This window comes from Atractosteus spatula, chromosome 4 (genome assembly GCF_055471065.1).
Source record: "Atractosteus spatula isolate fAtrSpa1 chromosome 4, fAtrSpa1.hap1, whole genome shotgun sequence".
Classification (NCBI taxonomy): domain Eukaryota; kingdom Metazoa; phylum Chordata; class Actinopteri; order Semionotiformes; family Lepisosteidae; genus Atractosteus; species Atractosteus spatula.
In genome coordinates, this window is record NC_142709.1 from 49416964 (window position 1) to 49435595 (window position 18632).

The 18632-nt window shown below is 42.1% G+C and overlaps 2 protein-coding genes across 3 annotated transcripts in view; both read left to right on the plus strand.

Annotated features, from left to right (window-relative positions):
* Window positions 1–13796, plus strand: part of gcc2 (GRIP and coiled-coil domain containing 2) — a 30404-nt gene extending 16608 nt beyond the window's left edge. Inside the window, exons 14-23 of the mRNA XM_088913294.1 lie at window positions 40–140; window positions 271–348; window positions 2266–2403; window positions 3062–3183; window positions 4166–4342; window positions 4979–5193; window positions 7431–7625; window positions 8846–8985; window positions 10204–10405; window positions 11286–13796. Of these exons, the coding sequence (XP_088769420.1) occupies window positions 40–140; window positions 271–348; window positions 2266–2403; window positions 3062–3183; window positions 4166–4342; window positions 4979–5193; window positions 7431–7625; window positions 8846–8985; window positions 10204–10405; window positions 11286–11362 (1445 nt within the window). The 3' untranslated portion in view covers window positions 11363–13796. The remainder of the gene's footprint in view (window positions 1–39; window positions 141–270; window positions 349–2265; window positions 2404–3061; window positions 3184–4165; window positions 4343–4978; window positions 5194–7430; window positions 7626–8845; window positions 8986–10203; window positions 10406–11285) is intronic.
* A 2191-nt stretch (window positions 13797–15987) lies between these two features.
* The window catches only part of LOC148836478 (LIM and senescent cell antigen-like-containing domain protein 1), a 50515-nt gene continuing 47870 nt past the window's right edge, over window positions 15988–18632 (plus strand). The window contains exon 1 of one of the 2 annotated variants that reach the window (XM_088914578.1): window positions 15988–16228. In XM_088914578.1, coding sequence (XP_088770704.1) covers window positions 16200–16228 — 29 coding nt within the window. In that variant the 5' untranslated portion in view covers window positions 15988–16199. The remainder of the gene's footprint in view (window positions 16229–18632) is intronic. The other variant, XM_088914575.1, reaches the window with a different exon arrangement.

An 18632-nucleotide genomic window follows, 5' to 3' on the forward strand; every position in this document is an offset into this window, starting at 1 on the left:
ATATACAGTAGGTGAAGACAACTTGACTCTCTTTTATAGCAACCTTGAAGTCTCAAATTGATCAAGGAGAAGAGAAAACCTCAAAGATGAAACAATTGCTCGTCAAAACAAAGAAGGATCTGGCCGATAGTAAGAAGAGGGTGAGTTATACCTTATACCGTAAGTGTTTTGAAAAGAAAAACATGACGCTTGCAGTTCTTTTATGTATCTATCCCTCATATCCTAAAAAAGTATGAAATTCAGGATCTGCTGTTCTTACTCTTGGTTTAGGAAGCAGATCAGTTAGTTCTTCAAGCATCATTGAAGGGGGAACTTGAGGCTAACCAGCAACGGCTAGAAGAGTACAAGGTACGTGCTTCAAAAAGAGGAATTTCCCCTTAAGATCTTTCCTACTTTGTGTGTCTCTTTCTGAAGAGCCACTCTCCATGTCAGATGATTTCCCCATCTCCCTGTTTCTTTGTCTGTCTCCAATGCCGCCTTAAGGAATTTCAGAGTTACTAATGGTGGTTGTAAAGTTAAAAGCCAAGAATCAAACTGATTAAATCCCCTAGGGTGTTTATTTATTTTATCCAATAGGTCAAAATGTATTTGGTTTTAGGACAGTACTTAAGAAACATAAATTCAGGTTTCATAAATTTAAATTTCATAATTTTCAGTATGTCTGATTTGCCTGTTTGCTGTTCTCTTCCAGTATTGCTTTCCACACAGAGAACTGTTAAAATGCTGTTTTTAGTTGTAACTAAAATGTAAAGTTATTGCTTTCAAATGTCATGCACTTCTTTCCACCTTCGGTCACATTATAGTTTTTCATTACAGTATGTCTATTACTAACATACATTAATGCATATTTTATGTGATTGGAAGAAGGGTGTTTTAAGTGTGTTTGGGGCCTTTTTTTAATATTATGGTGTCATTTTAAGCTTTATCTTAACTATACATGAGAATGGTTTCCCAACTGATTCATACATTGACTATCAAAAGTATTCATTCCTTTCACGTTTTACAGCATTAACACTGTAGAATCACAATGTACTTATTTGGTATTTTATGTCATTGATCAACACAAAACACAGTCATATTGAAAAGAAAATTCCACAGATCCTCCTAAATTGACTATAAACAGGAAACAGAAAATTAGTGATTGCACAAGTATTCACCCTCTTTTACTATGTCACACCTAAATAGGCTCTGTTACAACTAAATGTCTTTAGACGTCACATAATTTGTTGAATGAAGTCCACCAATGGACAATTAGTGTGTGTCACATGAGTGCAGGATTAATATACCTCTGGGAGATCCCACAGTTGATTAGTACAGCTCCCAACAAAAATTACATCGTAAAGACAAAGGAACTTACAAAGTAAATCTGTGACAGGGTTATTGAAAAGCACCAATAAGGAGAAGGGTATAAAAAAATTCCAAGGCTTTACATATCCCCCAAAGCAAAGTCCATTATAAAGAAATGTAGAAAATATGGTACAACTGTGAAACTATGAATAACAGGGTTTCCTAGTGCACTTTCCAGGTGAGAAATACACTAGTCAGGGAGGCCACCAAGAATGTGAATACTTATCAGTTACTTTCCATTTTATATTCATAATTTAGTAGGATCTGTAGAATTTTTTCACATTGACTCCTTTATAGTGTTTTCTATCGGACAATAGCAAAAACTACCAGTTCAATACATTATGATTTCATATTGAAACAAAAAAAATGTAATGAAGTCCAAGGGAAGTATATGCTTTTGATAGCCACTGTACCTTTAAATATTTTTTCCACTTTCATTTGAAATTCTTGTTGTGACGCTGAGATCTTGTACTAAACGTAATAAGGTTTAAATGTGCTAATGTGCCTTCTATATATCTGTCTGAATGGAAGAATTAGGTTGTGATTAAAATATGTTGATGGTGGGCTTTACACAAATGAGTTAACTTGAAAGCAAAGCTGATACTCAAGCCTAGTGGCTCATCGTGTTGTTGCTTATTCCATTTTCTTTAGCTTTAGAAGGGTTGAGGGCATTTGACTCTCACCTGGATGAGGGTCTGTTCCATTACTACGATACCCAGATCTGTAGTTCTAGGGGGGAAAACTAGAGCAGTAGGCATAAACTGCCTACTCGCTCAAGGTCACAACCAAGGTGTCCGCAGAAGGGACTCAAACCCGTGACCCTGCAGCTCGGAGGGTGGTGCCCTAACTGCTGCCCTATGAGATGCAGATCTTGTGCGACGAAGTGCCTGTTACCCTGTGATTGTGTGCGGTTGTCAGATCCAGAACGCCGATCTGACTGCGGAGAGGCACAAGCTGCAGGAGAACCTGAGGTCCCTGACCGAGCAGCACCAGCGCGCAGCTAGCACATTTCAGCACAAGATCGCCGCCCTGCAGGAGGAGTGCCGCAATGCGAAGGTACGCAGTCATCCTGAAAGCTTGCAAAAGCGGTTCCACAGCACAGGCTTCGCTGAAGAAGAAAATGACCGAAGCTGAAAGGTTTGATTTTTGGCTGACTGCGCGTCAGATGGTGGGGGCGAAGATACAGCAGTTCCTTCCCCTGTCTCCCACCTTCCGCCTGTTTGCCACTGTGCCATCCTGCTTTCCAGATCGCTTTCCCTGCATTCTGTGGGAAAAGCTCTGGATGCTGGCCTTTATAAATAGCAAGCATTGATTTTCCATTTTAGGAGTAGGCGAACGCACGACTGCTAAATGGCTTACACAAAACTTAATTATAAAATGACATTTTGACTGATACTCCTCCCAGGCCTAATGGTTGGTGATGGATCATGTGCTACCGCCCAACAGAAACAATAACATTTCACATATTTCCTGCTCGTAGGTCTATTACGGTCATCTGCAATATTTGCACAAGCTGAAGGTGTGTCTCTGTGTGTGTGTATAAGCACACCAATTACAGCAGTGGATTGTAAAACAGTACATACATCCCAGCATGTTGAAAATTGTTGATTTGCTTTCTGATGGTTAGCTCTTCTTCGAGCTTGTGTACTGTACTTGTGAATGTGTAAATGATGCCAGGCCTTTTTTCCTGCACACTGCTGTTTTTGGTTTGTAGGAAGAACTGGCGTCGACGACCTCGGAATTTGAAAGCTATAAAGTGCGCGTGCACAACGTCTTAAAGCAACAGAAAAACAAGTCTGCCACTCAAATGGAGAATGACATGGCCAAACAGGAAAGGTAGAATGTTATATTTGTCTTTATCATGTGCAATAAGCAGTTACACTTTCGGAAACTGCACTTTCATGTTTTGTTGTGTGTGAAATTTGATTTTTTAGTCAAGATGGGTTTGATTTCTAAGGTTATAATTTCTCTTACTGGAAGTATCCCTCTTAATGCTGTATTTTTTCTGTATTTTGTGTTTTTTTTCTTTGTTTTTATTTTAGATTTTTAATTGCTCACATTTAAGTAGAACTCACTGCATTCACTACATAAGGTATCTGTGTATAAAATGATTTCAGAGCTCTGCATGCTAGGAAGACTGTGCTATTGCTAACATATTCCAAGCAGTGCACAAGTCATTCAGGTATGAGGTTTGACCTGCGTGTAAGTATGACGTTGAGATGAAAATAATCAGGTATTCCAATAATCAAATTAAATAATATTCAGGGCCCCATGTGAGGCAAAAACTCGGCTAGGGCAGGAGATTTGACTGTAGCTCGTCTTTGATTTTTTATTTCCTGGGTAATTATAAAAGGTTTATTATTGTCCCAATGGAGTTTTAGTAAATACCACAAGCAGAGATGTGTCCCTTGTCTTTGGTGGTCTTCTGTCTGTGTGTTCAAGTAGGTAGCTGTGTCAGCATGCGTAGGCTGCAAAGGAACAAGTAAAGGTTTATTCCATGCTGAGAAGAGAAGAATAGAAACACAACATTTGGCTGTGGAACCTTCTTCTAGGAAGAGGCACAAGGCGTACTAGGAAGAAGGCTCCATAGCTGAAATGTTTTTTTTTCTTCTTTTTTTTCAGCATGGAATAAACCTTTACTTGTTCCTTTTCTGTCTGTGTATGTGTAGAGGTGTGTATCCCTTGTTCTTACTGGTGCTCTGTGTGTATGTGTAGAGGTGTGTGCGGTATCTCTTGTTCTCACTGGTGCTCTGTGTATGTGTAGAGGTGTGTACGGTATCTCTTGTTCTCACTGGTGCTCGGTGTGTGTGCCTTGCAGAGAGTACCAGGAGAGGATAGTGGAGCAGCTGAGGTTCAGGCTGCAGGAGAGCCAGCAGAGCCTGGAGGTCAGCAGCACCGAGCTGCAGCAGCTGCAGTCCGAACATGACACGCTGCTGGAGCGGCACAACAAGATCCTGCAGGAGACCGTGGTCAAGGAGGCCGAGCTCCGAGAGAGGCAAGTCGCCGGGGGCAGTGTTCTGGAGTGCTGACAATATCTCACCTGTCAGCTCTTAAACATGCTGGAGTCTGGTCACTGATGTTCGGCGTAGACCTGACCTTTAATGGACACGTCATTACCTGCTAGTATCTGCTGGCCTTTAGTATTAGTTTGCTTGTGAAGCTGGTTGTAAACTGAGTGTGAGGTGGTGAGCCTTTTGGCGTGATTGAAGGTCATACTGAATAATGCCCCTGACATTTTATAGTGGATTTTCTATAAATCTGATGGCTCAAAAAACACTTTCTCTCCAATTTTCTGCAATCCATTGTTCAGGAAAATTGTTGTATTACACAAGCACAACTTCTAGGATACAGGCATACTAAATGTGGTTTTGAGGCTTGGTTGCAGTTGCCTTCTGGAAGTGGGTTTTTCTTCTAGGTTTAATCAGAGCTAGAAAAAAATATCTAGTTTTCATGTGTTTCTTGTAGTTGTCGTGATGATAGTACAGCAATCAGTAAGCGTGGGCTTCTTTGTGTCTGTGGCTTAGTGTGATCTGTCAGGCTTCATAGTGGTTTCTGTGGTGGGTTAAGCTGTTAAGTGATCTCTGAAAGGTTATTTGATTCCCCCGCTTACCTCAGGCTCGCTCTGTTTCAGGCTGTGCTCCCTGCAGTCCGAGAACATGGTGCTCAAGTCTGAGCACACCCAGACGGTGAGCCAGCTGAGCGCCCAGAATGAAGCTCTGAGGGCCAGCTTCCGAGAGCAGGTGCGCCACCTACAGGAGGAGCACAGGAAGACCGTGGAGGTGCTGCAGCATCAGATCGGGAGGCTGGAATCCCAGCTGTTGCAGCCGAAGGAACCTAACGTGACCAGTAAGAAATCGGAGAATGCTCTGCTCCTAGGAAGAACGGCATTTTCCTTTCCCTTCCTTTGTGCAGGAGTTTTTGGCTGAGGAAGGCTCTTGTGTTTTGCTGTATTTAAGCAAGTGGTATTTGAATGATTTGCTCATTTCAGGCCTGCCACATCTAAATTAATGTGCCTACAGTATATTACACCAGCTACTCTAGATTTTGAAATAAGTGGGTGCCTACTTCAGTTCTGTAAGAAAGTGACTTTCTGGATTAATTTATTCATTTGCACAACACCTTTCCTCAGGCCATGTTGTATTAAGTATTCTGAATTGATTGGCCCAAATTAAATTGCCCATGAGCTTGTACACTTTCATTACGTTTTTTAATGGCTACTTAGTCTGGTAATGTTTCATTAAAATTATGACTTTACTGAAATTAACGAGGTAGGAACAGACAGTTAGCTTTATCTTCATTTGAAAAAAAAATAACAGTTTGAGATGGTTAACATTGAGAAAGAGGTGCTTTTCAGGACTGATTTAACAAACTTTTTTCAAACGAAAATGGATGTTAAAGGTGGTTTGCACTAGAGGCTTGCACGGGCATGAAATTGAAGCCCGAACCCAGCCTGTACCCGAGACCCTGAGACCTGACCCGACCAAGCCCGAATGGTACTGCCAAATTTGAAAGCCGAAATCGGTCACTCTCTTTTCCTATCAGAGCAAATAGACACACATGTACACACAGAGACGGATCCTCACAGACGCAGTTTTACAATGTCAGCAAGCGAGTGTGCGAAATGAGTCACGAATTTCTTCTAATAAAATCACATTTAAAACATAAAATAATAATAATAATTCGTTTAATTCATTTTCACTTATTAGAAAACAAACACGAACCCGGCCCGAGCCCGAAATTGTACATGAAAACCCGAACCGAACCCGGCCCGAAACCCGATACTTTATCGGGTCCCGTCAGGCTCGGGTTGGGTAGCAGACCTCTAGTTTGTACAGGGTTCAGGAGAAGGATGTGTGTATTGCTCTCCTCACGGGGTCGCTAGCCTGTCCTCCCTCCATCGATCTGTTTGTCAGTGCTGAGCTGCCTGTGTCCTGCTGACTAGTGAGTTTTCTCTCTTTTCCAAGAAAGCTTACAGAACCCTGGTCTGTCTGAAGAGTTCTAAAATTAGCTGCCAGAAGAAAGTTTAATCATTTTGCAATATATATCTTGTACAAAGCCTCCTTTTTATCTTAAAATCCCCTGGCTGTCCAGTATGAATATGTGCTTCTTAAGAGCTAACCCTATCTCTGTTCTTATGACGGGAGACTTCAATAGGCTCAAGAGGGTGTGTGGAAGAAACACTTGATCTACAAAAAGACCCTGCAAACCCTGTTCTTGATGGCATTTTGGTGTAGGGGCAGTTTTCAACAACTGATTTTTTTCTCCTGAATTCTTTTTTGGGAAAAAGCTAAACTGATTTTGATGAAAGCACAGTTCTGTGTCCAAGTGCATTGACAGCTGTTTAGTTTGGCATATAATCAGTGGGCTACACAGTAGTGCCCTCTGGTGGACCACTTGTGGCATTAACATTTAATTTAAAGCTTGTTCAGCACAGCTGGACATTACCTAGTTTATTATTCAAGTCGGAAGCTGCGTCAGCATGCGTAGACTGCAAAGCAACTGGTAAAGTTTCATTCCATGCTACAAGGTGCACACCCGTGACACACCTGATGAAGGCTCCACAGCCGAGACGCAGAGTTCTTCTTTTCTTTGCCTTTCAGCATGGAATCAGCCTTTACCTGTTCCTAGTTTAATATCGGTGTTATCAATTGCAACATATAGCTACAATGACAGTGGATATTTTGAATTAAAGAAACATTTTGCAACAAACATAAGTGTCAGGAGTGGGCATGAATCCCATCTGTATGTTATAAGCTACACCTCCTGGGTGGAATTGCATGAAGAGCATGATCTTGGTCATGATCTTGTTGTTTCCGGAATCTGAATGTAAAACATTCTGAAACTCTTTAAAAAACAACTCGTTGTACATGTGAACTAAATGCTTCCCTTCAAATTTAGGGGAAGACATGCCACTTATTCTTCCAGTGTATCATCTGTGGTAATATTTTCCTCAGAAACCCAACATTACATGAGAACAGTGTTGAGGTGCTGCTCTGTCAGCTGAGTGATCTGACACCTCTCTGCCCAGTCTGCCCAGTTAGGCTTCCACCTTAGCAATCGCGGCCTGTCACCTTGTGTTTCAGGTCCTGCACCTGCCCAGCAGATGAGGAAGACGTTGCAGGAGAGGAAGGCAGCTGACCTCCCGACCTTTGACCTGCACTGGACGGCCCGCGAGGAGGGAGAGGGCATGGAGACCACAGAGACGGAGTCTGTGTCCTCAGCCAGCACACACCTGCCCTCTCTAGAGCAGCTCCTCAACTCCCCTGATCCCAAAACAGGTCTGTGGCCATCGTTTGAACCCCTGCTGGTTCTTTATAATGCATGAGAAAACTAAGAGCAAAACATTTTGGAACTGGGCATTTCAACTGTGTTCTCTGTAGGTTACTGAACATTGGATTATAATATTATTTGGCATCGTTTAATCAAAATGTCATGATTAAAGATGTGGATTTCGTTACATTTACTAGGTGTAGGTCACTCAGTGGTGCCTTGAATCAGAACAGGAGATTTGGCCCATCTGGCCCTTTTCATAAATAATAGCTAATTGATCCAAGGATCTCATCCAGCTCTTGCTTTGATTAAGCTCCAAAAACAATGCTGGACAGCTTATTCCACACGTCCGCAAACCTTTTGGCCGAGATCTGCCTCCTTTTCTTGGTTTTAAATTCACTTCCACGTAGGTTTCACTTCTGTCCTCTGGTTCATGTTCCTTTTAATTTTAAAGATGTCCATTGGCCTCTGAGGAATTTGGATACTTGTATCGAGTCCTCTTGTAATCTTTGTTGAGGACTAAAAACATTCAGTTCCTTCAGTCGGTGTAGGACATTCCCTTAAGTTGTGAAATGTATGTCTTTTCTTTCCTGGACTGATTTCAGAGCAGTGGTCATAAAACAGATCCACTGTATTACATCCAGTGTGGTCTCTGATTACAGCACCCCTATTTGAGCATTCAACCCTTATCTGTACCCTGTTTTCTACTTTTCTTGCCAATGTTGAAACACACATGTTCCCTGAATGTCCACCTATAACTTGAGAATTTTACTTTTTTGAAGAGCTTTATCAAAAGCCTACTAAACATTTGTGTGTATCACAGAGTATATGCAAGACCTACTTTTTCTAAATCCAAGTTGATGTCCCCTAGTATCTGATTTGCTCTTATTTAGTTCCAATAATTGTTTTTATAACCTTACATATTCTTTTTCATTAATGCGAAGTTATCAATAGAATTTTTAACACTAAAGATTTCTTATCTTATCATGCTTGAAAAACATGGTATTATGTTTAACAACCTGTAATACATATTGAATTTGAGAACCCTTATAAGAAAGATTTAAAGTTCTCAGATGGACTGTTTTCAATGTTTATATTGGGTCAGAGTAAATGTATCAGTGCAATTATTCTCCAACTCCCTCCTTAGGAATTTTTCTCAGTGGAGTTCATGGAATGAAATGGTTTTCCATACCCAGTCGGATAATCACACAGAATTGTTTTTTTGCAGATCCTTTTGTGTGGCAGGCAGAGCCTTCCCGGGAGGAGCTGACACAGAAGCTGAGCACCGCCAACAAAAGCATTGAACACATGAACAGTCTCCTCCATGAAACCGAGGCCACCAACGCCATTCTGATGGAGCAGATCACGGTAATTTGGAGCTCAGTGTCTGCAGCACAGAGCCTGTGGTCTGTCTACCTACCTCCCTTAAGAGGACAGGTCATGGTAACCTGGAGCTCAGTGTCTTCAGCGTAGAGCCAGTAACCTGCTTTCCTCGAGCGCAGATCATGGTAACCTTGGAGCTCGGTGTCTGCAGTACAGAGCCAATCATCCATTTCTCTCTCGAAAGCAGATCACAGTAACCTGGACCTCTGGGTCAGCAGCACAGAGCCAGTCACCTGTCTCTCTGTATTGGCTGTGCTTGTTAGGCTGGGAGTGCCCTGCCTGATATGATTGATTTTCTCTGAAGAAGTCACATAATAAAACGGGCTTCATACATGCCTGATAAAATCGTGGCAGTTGGGAAGTAATTGGAGTGTTTTTTTCTGGTGCATGATGAAAACCCAATGTCACAGCAGTTGACTGTGTAGTTATTACTTCCTTCTACAGTGGCAGTGGGGCAGTATTGGACATCACTGATCAGTTGTATAATGCTGACAATGAGAATGAAAGAGAAACAGTGTCTGTAATCTCATGGCAGTATGCAGAACATCTCATGCATTTGCCTTAATTCCCTTGTCACAGTGGCATTTTGAGGTGACAAGGATACTCCTGGCATCTTTGTTACCACCAAATGGTTCTCTTTTTTGTCCTGGTCAAGACTCCAACTTTGTGGCATTTGGGCAGAAGGAAAAACTTAACATAAACATAAGAGCTCATTGGATATAAAGTTACTGTAGGGGTGGGGACTCGCAAGTCTGTGTAACTCCATTGCTAACAGAGCAGGAAATTGCTCTGCGAAAGATCCAACCTTAATTTCCCCTGACATCACCTTGCAAAGTGTAACTCCCGGCCTAATGTCTGAAAATCATGGCACAAGAGACCGCCTCGGGCAGTTTGTCCTTGTCTTAATATTTTAGAATTAAATTTAAAGTGATACTGAACACTGCAGTCCTTATAATGCAATACTCTGCTTCCAGTTTTCCTGTTTTGTAGCTTGTTCACCTGGAGTATTTTTCATGTTTGTGCTTGCTGAGCCTGGCTGAGGGAACTGAAACATCTCATGGGGCTTTAGTAGCCCCACCCAAATGTCTCCCTTACTAAAAGCAAGAGTTTTTCCACTTTCCAGTTGGACATTGTGAACTCATCTGTGGTATTTGAAAGGGTAGCCAGTAGGTCTTTGACCGGCAGGGCTCCGCTGTCTTGTAGCTTCTGAAGAGTGAGGTGAGGAGGCTGGAGAGGAACCAGGAGCGGGAGAAGTCTGTGGCCAACCTGGAGTACCTGAAGAACGTCCTGCTGCAGTTCATATTCCTCAAGTCTGGCAGCGAGAGACAAGCCCTCCTGCCCGTCATCCACACCATGTTACAGCTCAGCCCCGAGGAGAAGAGCAAGCTGTCTGCCATTGCCCAGGGTAAGAGCACAGCTGCGCCCTGCATTCATACATTTTGCGTTATGAACAGACAAACACTTCACCTTGAGTTCTTTTACTTTTGTTTTTGACCTTCTCATCTCTGAAATCAGTTGTCTCTTCTTGCCATCAGCTTTGTTTGATGAAATGCAGCTCATAATTGGTGTTAGTAGTTAGTGCTGGCTGTCCTTTTGGTTTCCATGCCACACATTTGTCTCAATGCAAAGAGCTTAGCCGGACATAAGATAGGGTTTTAAATTTTAAGGTTGTCTTGTACAGAAGGCTTGGATTATGCAGGCAGACACTAAGGCATGTAAACTGTACATTAATTTTAACTGAAAGATGTTAAAACGATTATTTGAATTTTCACAATGTAGCTAATACAGACAAAGCTTTTAAAAGAAAAGGTTGTGAAAATAAGAGCATATACGTAAGAGTTCAGTTTAGTAACTTGTGCCTGCAAAGCCTGCAGAGCTTCACAGCTCCTGTGACTTGCCTCTGGTCGAGAACAAGAACAAGGCTGTGTCATATGTTACAGAAAAGTACACCATGCTCTGGTGGTGAAGCCTGTGCAATAGGGAGGTACTTGAGAGCAGCCTGCCCTCACAGTAACGTTGGCCCCCCACTCTCCCATCAGGCTGCAGTGACTTTCGGGCCTGGTAGGGACAGGACTGTGCGTCCTGCTGCAGTCTTCTCCCTCCAGCTGTGCTCCCCCAGCGTGGAGAAGGATGAGCATCTCTGAGGTCCTTTTATAGGCAGCATCGCCAAGTGTTTGAATCGATTTTTCAGCTTACCTTTGAGCGGCGCAATTTGAGCATATAATTTCACGTGCTTGATCCTGCTGCCCAGGATGGTTTAACTGAGCAAAGTTGTAACCTTGTAGGTGAAGAGGAAGCTGCGGCTGCCTCCAGGACTACAGGCTGGACCTCCTATCTCCACAGCTGGTCGGGAATACGATGAGGAACCCGCGGATTCCAAGTGCATTCCACACCTGCTCCGTTCTAAACCAACGGGAGCTTGTCCATGCATCTGCGTCCTTGCTTCACAGCAGATGTTCCAAGATAGATATATATTTTTGTAAAACGGGATGAGATTTCTTTTTACAGACCTTTGTACGTATGTATTTTGATTTCTGTTGAGTTTCATTGCTGACACTAGGCATTTACAGAAAAAGTCATGGCCTGTATTGTGTACTCATTTTAAAATTGCTGATTTAAACTGAAAGTGAGAAAAGCACTAAAAAATGCTTTACAGCCCAAGGATGAGTTTTCTAGTTCCTTAATTAAATATTCCCTCCTGTCATCCATAACTTATTCAGTAGTTAATTATGAAAATCACATGATACTAGAGGCAGTAACTGCAAAACCCAATTCCAGGCGTTGGTAAAGGTCTATGAAAAGCTGTACAATGTGCAAAGACCTGGAGTTTCCCCTATCAGAACAGCTCACTGCCATCCCTGTAAGGCCACAAGGAAGGCAGTGTAGTCCTTGCCAGTGTAGGATTCTGCTCGGGCTCCGTTGGAAACATTTTATGTGCGGTGTTTGAAACTAATGTTCAGAGTCCTTCATTTACTGAAAGGCGATAACTGTATTTTTAGAATATGGATGACCTTTTTTTTTCCTTGATTCTACCATTATTTTGGGGGATTGCCCGTTGTTTAGAGATTTGGCACAGCACGGACAGGGAGAACCGGCCAAGCTGTCAGAGACGCCCCCTGTTTCACAGGCTTTAAGCTGTGCAGTAGCTAGGGGAGGTTTGGTGCATATTGGAGGGGCAGCATGTCACTCACTCTGATGTCGCTGTGAAGCTGCAGGACTCACTGTTTCACCAGGATGACCCTGCTGGACCAGCACTTGCTCTGCTGCTTGGGGAATTGTGGTCCCAGTCAGGCTGCCGATGAGATCCGGCCTCAGCAGAGTGATACGTGGACTATAGGGTTCAGTCTCCATTCCTTCCTTGTGCCATTGGCAATGAATCACACTACGGGGTTTATTTGTGGTGACTTTTGTGCATCAAAAACGAAGCATTGCATTCAGTAATGCCTTTCATACTACAACTGCTGTCTAAATCCTGTTGAAAAATGTGACAATTTTTCCATTTTGGGGGCTCAAAAAGATTGTGGTCACAACTGCAGCATAGAGTAATACTACATCTACTGATTGCTACTAGATAGCCTTTGTGATGCATTTGGTAGATGAGATTTTTATTAATTGGTTGTGTGCAGTAGGCCCTGCAAACAGTGCATTTACTTTAAAATTCCAGGCACTTACACACTGCTGTGTGTAGGCAAAAACACTTGATGTTGGAAGTTTGAATATGAAATGTGATAGAAATTGCTGAGCTTAAAAACTGCTACAAATAAATGCTGTGGTGTGATTCACTCCTCACTTGCTGAGCTGCTCACTGTTTCTATTTAAAATATAAAAACATAAAGGTTATAAACCAGAGGAGGCCGTTGGACCCATTCAGTAGTTGTCATTTAATCCAAGTATCTCATTCCACTGTTGAAAGAGCACAGGATTTAGGCTCCAACAACATATCTGGGTATCTTGTTCCATACTCCCACAACTCTTTGTGTGAAGAAGTGCCTCCTGTTCCTATGTTTAAAATACACATCCACTTGTGTAAGTTAGAAGTAAGTTAACTGCACCTTATTTTACAGATCTAGGTCACATTGACCCTTGCCTTATTAAAAGAATGGGACTCAACTAAACTCCCTTTCCTGTCACTGACCTCCAGTCTCACTGAATGCTAGTGTGGTAATATAAATATATAATTTAATTTTTGGGACAAACAGTAACTCCACAAAGATGAAAAATTCAGAAAAGACATAGAGAAGCATGCATACGTTTACCCATGACTGAACTCCTAACAAGAATAATATATGTTTATTATGTGGACCGGTGAAGATATGTTACTAAGGCAGCTGCATTAATTAATTTGTGCTGAGCAACAGGAAGGGCTCTGACAAAGTATAAACAGGAGATGAATGTATGTTTTTATTTTATTTTAAGTTTCTATAGACTGTACCTTGTTAATCTTTAAGGTGCACTTATACTATAAATACAATTACTGAAAATTCCCTAAAAGTGAATTTAATTTTATGTCTAAGGGTGACTGGTGACATGTTTAAGAAGGTGTTTTATTTGCACATTAAGTAGTTTTTGTAGACTGATCTTCAACGTGAAAGCTTTGTGATGTCTGAGGGTTCTATGCCATGCCATTTTTGTCAGCATTTTCCCATGTCCAAACTTGATTTTCTTTTAATATATGTTTTTAATATATTTAAAATTTGCTGCTGGAACAAGAATGGAAAATGTGCAATTCTTAACCAAACTCAGTTTCTGTTGCTTAAACTGTGAAAGATTAAAATAAAACATGATGCCGTCTTAAATGTATTTTGTCTTGCTTTAATAGTCTTAAACATTTATCTCAAACCCCAAAGCAGCTTTGCCCAACTGGACATCACTGTCAATTAAAGTTTTTTAAAATGCAGTTATTGCCCAATGGTTTTCCAGCTCAGAAAAAAGAGAAATAACAGCAACTTGTTTGTAATGGGTTTTTTTTTTAAATAAAGGATCAGTCTAAACTACTCCCTTATGATTCAGGCTTCACTCAAAACATGCAACATACTAAAGATTATGAAGGCAGACAGGGGGTGGAGTGATTCCTGTCAAATTTCAGGGCTACAATGTGTTCAGCCATTGTCTTTGGTATTCTAGGCCTTCTGAAACTACAGTACATGGCTTCATCCAGCCTCCTTTACAACAGAGTTGCAAGTCTGCCACTTCCCACTGGCATCTCTAGTACTGGCTAGTATGGAAATGAGAAACGTTGAAAGAATCCATTGCGACAATTCCCCTCCTCCATCAAAATGCCATGTTCAACTTTAAACAGGTAACAAGGTTTATTACTAAAACCAAAATGTGTGTCAGACAAGCAGCTACTGAAATTCATCTTGAGCCATATGAAAAAGGCTTTAACGCCATTGGTTTCAACGTGAATGAGAACCGAAGTCTCACATGAGTTTTTGCTTCTGGGAAATAAAATATGCACATTTTGAATGTTCTCATGAAAAGGCGAGCTCTGCACGCAGTGTGAAGAGTTTTTAATATGAACTGCCCTAAAACCGACAAGGAAAAATCAAAAGTAACCTCTTGCCTTTTGGGGAAAAAGCATTCTCTCGTGTCACGGTGCAGAAAGGACCAGTCAAACTGCAATCACACCTTCACACCCTTTTATAGTTTGCAACAATATTACAAATTGGACCTTTTATTTTGAAAAGAAAACTTGATAAATTCCCCTTTTGTGTTATGTTCTAAAATGTGTAGTGGTGAGGGCACATATTGTAGATATAGCACAGTACGGGCAGAAGTGTCTTAATGTAAAAGAGGCAGAACACATTTTTCAAATGCTCTTGGCTGCAGGGCTAGAGCTGCAATTACCTCAGTAGTTTGTAGGCCGTTACTTCTTTCCTGTCTGCTCTCCGACACTGGTAGGGTGTATCCCGTGTTCACGCAAGGAACCCTTTAAGTGATCAACGGTGCAATTCCAGGGAATTACATAGATTTCCTTATAAGGAAAACAACTCTTGGGCTTCTCTGCGTGGATTCGTCTCTAGGAAACTGAGAGGGCTCTGCGTTTCCTAAAACGCACTAACCAGATTTGTCATAATTTGGTAAAATGTCCAATCTTAGTTTTTCTAGGATTTTTCAGGCACGTTACATCTCAACCCTTCTTCCCCTGAAAGTCATCTGACCCGTCGTTATGGAAATATAGAAATCTGGACTTTTCAAGTTTGTAATCCACCGTCAACGCCTCTTAAATGTATTTCTTTCATGTGTATATATGCTGCTGAATGAATTAAATACATGGCACTGCACACTGAAGCAGTCTTTGTGCTTTTATTTGCAGTTTAGGATCTATAAATATTGTCGCGCTGATGAACTTGTACGTTAGTAAATAGAAAAAGTTTACAAGCAGTAATTAAAATCTGATTTCCAAATGCAGCACACTCATCCAGTATTCACGAAATTACATAATTCTTAACTAATTAGAAAAGGTAATGAGATATAGAACATTATCTTAACTGTTATTAGGGGAAGTAATACGATATATAACAGTCTTAAATTGTATGTTGAAGAATGTTTCAACACAGACGGAGTCAAAGCGAGTAGTTCAGGGAATTTAGCACCATGATCCACTACAGTATTGACGTTCAAAACTGGTAAACTTTGAAGACGGTTTAGCACCGTTCTTCATAAGAATTTAACACCCTTATTTAAAATTGCAATTAATCACTATTCCTTCTTCTCGGACTCAGCAGTTTCTTTACAATATTGCAACTACGGGGGGAGTATGAATTGTAAGGGGCCATTGATAAATTCGAGTGTCTGAAATAAAATAATACCAATAATAATAATGAAAAACAGGCGGAAGGGCTCCGTTTCGCAGCTTAAGATGAAATGCACTTGTCCTGAGCATAGTCAAACCTTTCGTTATGAATAACACTTCACGCCTGCCTCTCACGGTCCGGTCGCTCGCAGGGAGAGCCCGGAGTTTGGTCACGGCCCCTAAGCGCACGGCTGGGCTCGGAGGGCGGCTCCTGGCGCGGAGGCCTGTGTGATCGCGGCCGCGGAGCCACAGTGGAGAGAGGCGAGGCTTCTTCGCCATTTGCAAAGGCAGAGCGCCCACTCAGAGCTCCGAGAGACTTCTGATCCCCCGAAAACATTTCAGAGCGGACCGCCAGACCTTAAATTAGGGGGAAGACCTTCTGAAATCGGGGCTTTTAAGGGGGATGCTGGGGGTGGCAGGAATGACCGGCAGGTAAGTGAGAAAATAATAAAAAAAGATTGTAGTTTACTGCCCTGCGTTCATTCATTCATGTGCAAAAAAAAAAAACGCATTCGGAATTTTAAAAAGAACCTATATTTAACAATAGTAAATATGGTATATTGGCAATTTTAGGTTGTTTAGTAGCCCGTTTGTTAAAAACTCACCCCTTTTTCTTTGGAGAGAACTTGCAAAAAAAGTGGCCGTGTTACATGAGGAAGCTTAGTGTGCTTTTTGATTTACGAAGACTGCTGCACGCAGAGTAAGTTTAGGTATTGAGTGGACATCCACGCCGCGCCCATGGAAACTCTTCAAAGCTTTTCACTCTGGTAACTTGGTACATTCATACGTAATTTAAACGTACAGACTCCCTAAGAAAGAGTGTGGGGAATCCAAGCGCAAACACTCGTTTTAAGTCGGAGTGCAGTGATTGGCTTAAGCATTTGTCTGAAGTAATGGATCACTTTGTCAGCCAAGCGCCAGCGGTACAGTGCTGTGCAGAAGTGCAGCCCAACTGTCAGACGCACGCTTGAAGTAGGGAGCAAAGCAACAGTTGTCTCCAGCAAATGAAATCGTATCCTTGGAGCATTCGATTGTAACTGTCAGTTTTAAGACCCGAGTCACCGATTTGGCTCCCGGTTGGCTTCTAAATTTGAAGAAAACTTGCTGTGAGTCATGTCTTATTAAAAGATGGTGTTTACGTGCACAGTGCACGGAAAACAGAGCAGCCTATGTGCCACAGCTCTCTGACATCCAGTTTTTTTACTTCCCTTTCAAGTATTCTGCCCTCCCCTCCTAAAAACATTTGAAGGGGTTCTTTTTTAACAGTTGGGGGAAATGAGTTACTTCAGTAAGATATTGAGTTACTGCGGAGAGATTTTCACTTAGTTCCACGCTGTGCTGATTGAACAAAATGGTGTTCCCCTATTTTACTCAGTAATAACCTAAAACAAAACACATGAATATGGTCTCCATTAGTACTGGTTTTTATTGTTTATTCCGGCTAATGATGTTTGTTTTGAGGATGCAACACTTGATGCCTGATTTTGCAATGGTGGTTTCCTTGCATTGCGACGGTCAGAGTCCAGATGCGCACCGGAAATGCCACATTCCTGAAAGTCTAATAAAGGATGCCTCAGACCGGCCTGAGTTCGGGGTTTCGCGAGGAACGGAAGGGTCGCCCCTCAGACTTCACACACAAGCGCCAGGCCTCTTTCGTAGTTTGACGAGATCCCAGTGAGGAAAAGGCGCGGTGCTATAGAGGAGATGCGGGAGAAGGATCTTTCTTTGCGGCGAGAAGAGAAATCATGTGTTGGCAGCACATTCTGGTATGCTGAAAGGACACACTTAAATGAGGATTAATAGATAGATTGAGTTAGTTCAAATACACTATACTACTGTGAAATGAGCTTGAGCACAGGAATAAAAGGTGCATTACAACATAGGTCCTTGTTCATCACAGGCCTTTAAGTAGGATTTAGACTTAAGCTTCTAGACAGCTATTTCCTACAAGCACATTTACTCCTGCTTTGTGCAGAGTGATATGCTAAAACATGCTATAATCCCTGTAGCTCATAATTATTTCCCACACCTGGAAGTTTCTCCGCTGTCTTATAATAGATGTATGTGTGACTGAGATAACTTCTGTGAATAAAACTTTTACAGAAAAAAGCTTCTGTCCCTAACTGAAGTTAGTTATGATACCTCATTCCATAGAGATGGGTGCGAAGGAACAAAAGGAGAATCACTCCCTCTTGGCTCCACGATGTCTTCCTAATGTAGAAAGAGGCAGGGTGGCCGATTCCTGTGCAGAGTAATCGTATCCAGAGTTTGTCTCTCTGTGCACAGGCCCTGGGCCAGCTCTGCTGTGGGTGTCTCAATGAGCTGTGCATTGTGCGGAGAAAGCGAACATGCTGTCTGTTCTGGAAAAGCAGTTGTGCATACCAGAGAGGAGTAGGAGGAGGCTGCATTGTGTAGCAGAGTGTGAATAATGTAGTGGGAGATGGTCTGCCTATGCAGAGAGTACAGAACAGCAATTAAAGTATCGCTGGTCCTGTCAGGGCATGGCTGTCTTGGAGGTGCAGTTCGATACACCTCTCCTGTAAAGAAGCACACTCAGGAGAGTGAGTTCCAACAGTGTGCTGTAGTTGTGAAGTGGGGGTTAAATGTGACTTTACAGTTGTTACAGGAATGATGGGGATTTTTGCATTACTGTTTACAGATGAGAGGTGGGTAGTGACTGAAAGAATGAGATTGCAGGTACAAGAAGCAGAAATGAGGTTTCTTTGTAGGGCTGCTGGGCCTCATCGTCCCAACAGGATGAGGAGCTTGGCAGTCCAAAAGGACCGTGGAGTAGCGTCGCTGCTTCCATGGATCGAGAGGAGCCAGCTGAGGTGGT